The sequence below is a fragment of the Hippocampus comes genome, unplaced genomic scaffold (genome assembly GCF_001891065.2).
Source record: "Hippocampus comes isolate QL1 unplaced genomic scaffold, H_comes_QL1_v1.1 scaffold69, whole genome shotgun sequence".
NCBI classification, from domain to species: Eukaryota; Metazoa; Chordata; class Actinopteri; order Syngnathiformes; family Syngnathidae; genus Hippocampus; species Hippocampus comes.
The window spans coordinates 61,816-70,793 of record NW_017805505.1 but is presented as its reverse complement, the minus strand read 5'-3'; the positions used below and the strand labels follow the sequence as shown (position 1 = coordinate 70,793).

The 8,978-nt window shown below is 42.4% G+C and overlaps 1 protein-coding gene across 1 annotated transcript in view; it reads left to right on the top strand.

Moving 5' to 3' along the window:
* The window catches only part of lama2 (laminin, alpha 2), a 106,854-nt gene that overhangs the window by 37,582 nt on the left and 60,294 nt on the right, over positions 1 to 8,978 (top strand). The window contains exons 8-13 of the mRNA XM_019877588.1: positions 5,397 to 5,514; positions 6,156 to 6,334; positions 6,423 to 6,522; positions 6,871 to 6,928; positions 7,584 to 7,686; positions 8,159 to 8,299. Coding sequence (XP_019733147.1) covers positions 5,397 to 5,514; positions 6,156 to 6,334; positions 6,423 to 6,522; positions 6,871 to 6,928; positions 7,584 to 7,686; positions 8,159 to 8,299 — 699 coding nt within the window. The remainder of the gene's footprint in view (positions 1 to 5,396; positions 5,515 to 6,155; positions 6,335 to 6,422; positions 6,523 to 6,870; positions 6,929 to 7,583; positions 7,687 to 8,158; positions 8,300 to 8,978) is intronic.

Here is an 8,978-nt window from a genome sequence, read left to right as displayed (position 1 = left end):
GGAGAAGTGGTGGTTTGAGGCCCCCCCCCCCCCCCCCCAAAAAAACGCTTCAGGCTGCAGTCTGTAAAGAAAATGATTGCTGTTCAGACACAAATTAGTTCAGCATGGACCTTAATTGCCTTGGGAATACAATGAAATATCATATCATAGAAGGTGATGACAATGTAGGTCATACTTTGGTCAACATGCATTTCCGGATGCGTTCCCTCCGCTTAAATATCTCTCTCTTCTCTGCAGGAAACTGGATTTTGGAGCGTTCAATAGATGGCGAGACCTATGAGCCGTGGCAGTTCTTCGCCCTCACAGATACGGAGTGCCTGACCAGATTCAACATAAATCCAAGGACAGGACCTCCGTCATACACCAAAGACGATGAAGTTATCTGCACATCTTTCTATTCGAAGATCCATCCTTTGGAGAATGGAGAGGTAACATTACTTTTTTTTTTAAGTAAAAAAGAGTGAGCAGTGAGTGTCTCGATTGTCAAACATTGCACTTTTCACACAGCGCCTCTGTTCGGTACCAACCAAGTGCAATTGCGTGGAAGTGGTTGATAGAAAAACACTTCAGCTGTGTTTCATTTCGGGGAGTTGACCGTTTTAAACCATATTATGGCGAGCTGAATTGAACTGCATCTCTTGGTGTAAACATGAATTAACACAATATGGTTACTGACAGATACGTTCATTGATGTCCGTAGATGCTTTGTATTGACTTTGTCTTGCCCTCAAAGCTTCAAAAAAGACTGGACAGGTAATTTTTCCGATCAATTTTTTTTTTTTTAATCTTGTGCTACAAGTTATTATGTTGCGCACATTGCCCAATATAGTAATCACCTTAAGGGAATGAAGTTTTGTTAACCAAGGTTATTGATGAAAGATTTGTGGAAGCAAATGGGCATCGAACCACATTCTTTGTGTGACGAGGCCACAATACTGCTTCAAAACACATTTGATGAGCCCTACTCATTAAGTCCATTGTGGTTCTGTTTTGTTTAACTGTATTGCCTGCGTTATTGATGTGTAGTTTAGTTTTGTTTTTTTTTTGCTAAAGATTTGTGTCTCCGTGTTCAGTGCGCAGACTCACAAATAGATTATGTTTAATGAAAAGTAATTGGTGTGTTGTTTCTGTTTTTTTTCTCTGATAGCAGAGGACATTCAAAACATGATTTTTGTTTTTTCTTAAGTGATCATTAAAACCATAATCATTTCAGGCAACAATAGATTTTTACTTTAGTGAAGTCATTATGGGCGGCTTCATTCCGGCTCCGGCTTTCCTGTGCGGAGTTTGCATGTTCTCCCCGTGCCTGCGTGGCTTTTGTCCGGGTGTTGCGGTTTCCTCCCACGTTCCAAAAACATGCATGCATTGTCTTGCTACAATTATGTGTGGATGCTAAAAGTGGCGTAGCGGTCTTAAGTGACATTAATGAACCGAAGGCATCAGGACACACAATGGGCTACATTTCCATTTCCAACATAGGCCTCTAATTGTAGTCGCCCGTCTGGATATGTGTGCACATTTTCCCCATGAGGGTGAATGTTTGTCTTTTTTTTTTTTTCGAGTGTGTTTGTCCTGTGTATGTTTGTGTGCGCGTGTGTGTCCTGTGGGGAGCGCACCGGAGGGGGTGTGAGCGAGGAGATGTCAAGAGCTGCAAGTAACGGAGGAGTCTGAATGTGCCGTGTGTGTGTGCATGCGCGCTTGTGGTTGACAGTTCCCTAGCTGTCTGATCGCAGTGCAACTATAATGAGTCAGAGGCGATGTGTCTTTCTCTCACACACACACACACACACACATGCATTCGCAGTGTCACTCATAACACATTCACACCTACACAGCCATCGCCTTCGTTACTTCCAAGCGTGCGTCTTGCACCCATCCAGTATTCTCCTCCTCTCCTCAACACACTTTTGGCACAATTGACGACTTTTTGGCACATGCCAAATGTTGCTTTTGGCCACATTTGTGAGACGGCTGACAGAAGTTCTCCTCTCTCTCACTGTGTGGCTGCTTGCTTACATTGCTCTAACCGGACATCAATGCAGTCAGTCCATGTTTATACTATACATGTGTGACATTATGTCCCAGAGTGGTACCAGATAAATGCTCCTCGGTTTTCTCCACATTCTTAGCAGTCAAACAAGTGTCAAACGTACTCAACTCTAACATGTTTTCTTGCGACTGACCCAAGTATGAAAAAAATGTGGTTGTTTTATCCAAAACTATGCAAAAGGCTGGGTCGAATTGACCCAAGTACGAAATAATTTGGTTGTTTTGTACAAAACAATCCAGAAAGTGAGTTCAAATTGACCCAAGTAGCAGGGCGTTCTATTTTTGACCAAACATGGGATATTAACATCCAGTCGAGTCGACGCATATTTGTGAAGGTGTGTTTTGATGTGGCTGTCCTTTCCCCCGCCGACCAATCTGTTACCCGTGACGCCTCTGACCTCTGCCACTCTCCGTCACTCGAAAAGACTCGATGTTTGCCTTCTGTTTCATTCGGTCGTCCCATGTCACGATTTATCCATCTTTCCCTCGTATAGATCCACACGTCTTTAATCAATGGGCGTCCAAGTGCAGATGACCCATCCCCGACCCTGCTGAACTTCACCTCTGCCCGCTACATCAGGCTGGTGTTTCAGAGGATCCGAACGCTCAATGCAGACCTCATGACGCTAACACTTCATGACCCCAGAGACATCGATCCCATCGTGACGAGACGGGTGAAGCTTATTTATTATTATTATATATGGTTTTTTTTTTTTAATCCTAGTCGTATGGACACATACTTTATCTGTCAGTGTGGAAAGGGATTTTAAGTTTAAAAATTTTAAGCCATTCAACATATCTTATTATTGGGCCCTGGAAAAGTTTGTTTATTCCTCCAATGTATTAATGTGTGGCCAACATGAAAACCAGAAGGCTACTTATGAGTGGCGAAAAACGAGCCGCTGTACCTGAAATAAAAGATGAACTATTGATCAATCGTCACGTTTCAATCAACAGCAAAAATAAAAGAATTGTACCTCCCTGTTCCAATTCTTTAGGGGGGGAGTGAAAGGTCAAGTCAATGAATCTCAATGCTAAACACAATTTGAAAGGTTGTCTCGGTTGCGCCGCAAATACTATAAAGCACCAAAGTGGCTTAGAATGACTCACCAAGATAATTATTTTGCTATTAAGGGTGCTACTTCAAGGTTTTTTTTGTTTGTCGGTGAATGTCATCACTGTGTCAGCAAATGTCAACACACTCATGAATGCTCTCCTGTTGTTTCTCCTCAGTACTACTATTCCATTAAGGATATTTCAGTGGGAGGGATGTGCATCTGTTATGGTCACGCAAAGGCTTGTCCACTCAACAGTTTCACCAAGGTAAAGCACGAAACTCCTTCACATTTCAAGACAACATACTTTCTTATCATAACGTGAAGAAAAAAAAAACATATATATCAAGTCGCCTCAGGCTTGAAGGTTTTTATGTGCCACCTTGATATCAAACTTTTTCCTACAGGGGACACAGGTGTTGTCTGGCACGTCAGTTCAAACAGTCGAGCGTTTGATCGCAGACACCTGATCTCTCGCGCATTTTCCCCTCACACCTTTGCGGCCCTCTCGTCCTGCGCGTGTCCTCGGGGTGAAACGAGCCTTACCCTGGATGTGACAATTGTGTGACTCTCTCGCAAGCTAATGATGTCATTGAATTCATCCGATGTCATTCGCTTCAGGAGTGCCGGTTGTTTTTTTCGTTCTTTACTGATCTTACCACCACAATCTCACATTAGAGAAAATGTATGTACCCCCAAGACTAAGGAGAAAAAAAAATATATGCAGATATTCAAATTATTATGGGGTTGGTCCGTAGTTAGTTATGATTAATTTATACATAAAATGGACTGCATAAATTTCCTTAACTATCGCTACACACAGTACAGTTAGAGAATATTTAAATAGTAAGTACTGTATTTAATTATCCTTATAGGGTGTGTTATATTATTTTAATAGCCTATATTTTATGGTTTATCATCCCATCATCTATTTGAGTTGAACTTGCTCCCGTGTCTTCTGCTGGAATCGCAGCTACCTAAAACACTACACCATCAATGGCCCATATTTCAGTATTTATTTTCTCTTTGGCAATGGAGGAATCATGCGGTTCATCTGGAATACCGAATGTGGTCCTGAGCCGAATTAAAGGCTTTACAAAACATCATCCTCAATATGCATAATATCTGACAGACTCTCAGGTTTGGAAAAGATTTCCAAACTATCGTTTGTTGATTTGGTGTCTGATGGCTGCCATGAATAATATATCAGTCAACATGTTTAGCCTCCACTGTGGCAAAAAAATCAATACAGACAATATTCTTGTTTCGTTCCTTTAAGAAAAAATGTGAACATAAACATAGAAAAAAAATAAAAAGACGAAACAAAACATAATCAAATAATGTGATTTAATAGAGAGTCAATATAGCTTGACGGACGTTTTTGCAGTACATTTACGTCTTCTACACGGTCACCCATAAATGCTGTTCAGTCCTGAGCAGATGTTAAGAGGGCAGATACGATGGAGACCTGTCAGCTGATTTGTTGCTGATTGTCCACAGAACATCTGTTAGGATGCGTGCTGAGCACAAGAGCCGCCCGAAGCCAAGAGCCGCAGCGTTTTGTCTCCGATAAAAGTGTGTGTGTGGGGTGAGGGATGTGGGGCGGAATCGACTCATGCCAAAATAACCAAACTTGGCCCATGATGCGCAATTGTACTCGGTTCAATCTGGCAACCTCTCCTCATCAACCAATTTACAGAAAGTACAAAATTGAATTACTAGGCCTCCAAATTGGCAGATGTCTTCCATTGGCGTATTGTGCTCCAACTGTGTTCTGATGTCTTTCCTCTCAGGGAGGTGGCTGTGAATCCATTTGTTACCAGCTGATAATGTGGGAAGGGAAACAAGATTTTTTTTTTTTTTATTGCGCTCCCTTGTTGATACATTCTTGTTTGATAGACTACTTACAAATTCCGGTAATTACCTTTCGCAGCCGTCTATCTGAACATTCAGTTGACTGTGGTTGAGCCGCGTGAAGCCGCATTTCATTCACGATGAGGTTTTGGATAAAGATACTTGATGCTGAGATTTTCGCAATCAAATTCCACATATTCATTGGATTTATTTGTGCTGAAAAAATATGTAGTAATATGACGTCAGTGGTATTTTTAAGTTATTTGTTGCTTGCTGTTCTGTTTACCGTATTTGGCCTATTTGGACTTTCAGATATGGAAGGCATCATATTCTGGCATTCTGAGCCATTTCATAAATTCCAGACACTTCTTTGAAATTCACAGATGGTTCATTGGACGTTTGATGAACACATAACTTCATATCTGTGTTTTCATGCAGAAGTTCAGCTGCGAATGTGAACACAACACATGCGGCGAGAGCTGCGATCAATGTTGCCCCGGTTACCACCAACAAGCCTGGATGGCAGGAACCTTTGTCACTCGACATGTTTGTGAGAGTAAGTTGTAATGCAATGCATATTTATTATTTCAGCGAGGTAGGAAAATGAAAATCATTTAAAATGTGCCCTAACAGGGCACATTCCAGAGACTTTTATAATAACAACGTTTATTTAAAATCATTGCGAATGGGTGAAACGACACGCTTAGGATCACGCAGCAGTAAAATGAGAATCAGTTAGCATTTCATTGTACGTACCCGGAAAAGACACACACGCAAATACAAGCATTCTCTGCTTCTTAATCTGCACATTTGCTTGTAAATTTACAGGAATAGAGGCAGGAAATATTTGACTTAATGACGTTTGTCACAGGGAGAACACGAAGCGCTAACTGTTATCTACTTAGACGGCCATAAAACATAACCGTTTTCTTATTTAAATGAGAACGAGCTGTGAACACATTCACGTTGATGAAATCATTATAAACAAAAGGCCCCAATCATTGACAGCGCGCATCATTTTTACACAGTTTACCCTCGGTTACATGGGGCCTCGACGATGCGGCCGTTAACCCCCCAACCGGGGGTTGATGACTATAAATCACGTGAATTGTTGACAGGCAAACCGTAGGATGGGGAGTTCAGTAGTTTGTAAGCAATTGTCCTATTTCCAACCCTCTTCTCTGTCCTTGCTTTTAGAGTGCAACTGCCACGGGAAGGCTGATGAATGCTACTTTAATCAGACTGTAGCAGACCGATCGCTCAGCCTGGACGTCCACGGCCAATACCGAGGGGGTGGTGTGTGTATTTCATGCCGTGACAACACAGATGGCATCAACTGTCAGAGCTGTGTTACCGGCTACTACAGACCTGCGGGGGTAGGTTGCGTCTCGTGGAATCCAACATTCGGGTAGTCAGAGTCATTGAGGAAATACTGACTTTTGGTCTCTTTTTTTTTTTGTCAAGGTGAACGCTGAGGATGAGAACCCCTGCACCCCTTGCTCATGTGACCCGCATGGTTCTAACGGCCAAACCTGTGTTGAAGACTCAAGCCGGGCGACGCCTTGTATGCAAAAAATACCTAATTGTTTCCATATGATAGAATAATGCAGATTAAAAAAGGGGTTTGTAGTTTTCTCAGTCCATGGATGCTATTGCTTGTGCACACTTAAGATAAGATAAGAAAACCTTTATTAGTCTCGCAATGGAGAAATTCCCAATTCACAATTAAAATGAGAAATAGCGATTTACATACATGCATAAAAATCTCTATAGACCCCGTTCCGCAAATAAGATGTTTCTTTTTTGAAGACGCAGATACAACAGAGAACGCGCAACTCTTCGCCCTTGCACGCCTGTTTTTAAAAATGCGCGTGTGCTCATGTGCGTGCGTCTGTGTGTGTTTGATTGACAGCTCAGCCACCAGGGTCATGCCGCTGTAAGGATGGGTTTGGCGGCCTGCGATGTGACAGGTAACGCGCGCACAAATACACACACGCACAGATTGTGACGGGTGAGCTGAACCTTTCAGCTGTTGTCCGCTCCAATTAGTGTTTGAAAATTGCCCTCACAGTTTTCATGAAAACTTGTAACGATTGACCAATATGCTGTACTTGAGATGACCTTTGAAGCTTACCAAATAAAAGCCGCATTTGATTTTTAATTTACTTCAGCACAGTCTTCCATCGGCTCGTTTGTGCAACTGCTTATCGTATTGTCATTTTACTCCGACGGTGATGCCAACTCCGAGGCCGAATGAGTTAAATTCATTCCATCTCCTTAAGTCAGATAATCTTCCTATAAACCTTTCGTCCAACAATTAAGGCCAGTAAAATAAGCCGCGCAGTCAACTCATTTTTAATGGCCAAGTCTCTGTTGGCAGTTAATGAGGTGGAATCTTTCCTCTGAGATGCGTGTGACACGCGCATGCATGCTTACCTGCTTTGCAAGGTCAGCCGTTTGTTTTAGACCTGAAGTCTTGTAACAGTTCCACTTTGAGTGGGGTGGGGTGGGGTGGGGGTTACTATCAGGAGAATTGACCTTGCGAGCTACTGTTTATGGAATCATTTTTTTCCCCCCATACTCATCACCTTCCTCTTTTGTATTATTAAATCCATTTGTCTTTAGGTGTGCCATTGGTTACATGGGCTACCCAGACTGTCAGCCGTGTAACTGCAGCATCGACGGAAGCGGCAACAGTGACCCGTGTACTTCACCCTGCGTGTGCAAGGTCAAACAAACACACAAAGAAGAACTATCACGACTCTCCATTATGGCCCGTCTTTTTTTTTTCCTTTCTGTTAGATACAGCGGAAGCATAAAAAAGTAGTGGGAGAAAAGTAGGATGTCATTTCTTTTCTGTTTGTAGCTTACCAATTGGAGGAAAGGGTGAGGTCATTTTGCCCATACATTTTTCAACTTTGAAGTGTATTTAGTAATTCACAATATAGATAATTAATGATGGACAATATTTAGAGCGTCACCAATTTTTTTTTTGGGTGGGGAGGGGGCAATTGAACTGATAGTGTAGTTTTACATGCTGCATTCATTACGTCCAATCAGGGCTCACCACAGTGAGTCACTCACATGATGGAACATATCTGTATGTTGAATCGCATTTGTAGGCCATTTCCTAAATATTTTTCTTCCTGCTCACAAGGCTTTTTTTTTTTTTGTCCTTTTTGTCTCTATTTTCTCAACAGGAAAATGTGGAAGGAGAGAATTGCGGGCGCTGCAAGCTCGGTTTCTACAATCTCCAGCGCAACAATCCTCGTGGCTGCGAGAAATGCTCTTGCATGGGCGTCGCGACCCAGTGCTCTGCCTCCACGTGGGTTTATCAGAATGTAAGAAATGGCACACAAACTATGATTAGGATTATCTGCCATTCTGGCTTTCACAAGCAAACATTGTTCAATGCCGCGGAGGCGGCGGAGGAATCCGCCGCGGGTATTTAACCGCAGTTCAGTCTTTGTAGGATCCAAGTGCAGACACAGACAGCTGCTAAGTAAGATAAGTGAGGTTATTATTACAGTGGAAAAGCCAGATGGGAACATAAAGGAAGAGAGAGGAACTGGAGGAAGGCATGGACCCGTTTTGCAGGCCATTCACCCCGGGTCACTGCATGTTTTGGGCACTAAAGTTACCTCATTAATTATGAAAACTAAAAAGAAAAACAAGTTGAATGCAAATGGGGTACCACATAATTGATTACGGCCAGCAGAGGAATAGACCTGATCAACATTCATCCAGGTATTGGATGACAGGGGTCTACATTTTGTTATTAAGCCATGTTTTTAAAGCAAAATATGAGACAGAGTAACTTGAGGAAGAGTGCCTAAGTGAGAAGAGAAATGAGGAAAGAGGCAATCGGAGAAAAGAAGATGTGGCGGAAGATGAAATGAGAGGCGAAAAGAGGAAAACAGTTTTTGACTGACAGGTAGGGGGATGGGACGAGGGGACGTTGACAGAATGACAGCTTTGATTTAGACACTGATTGTGTGTGTGTGTGTGTGTGTGTGTGTG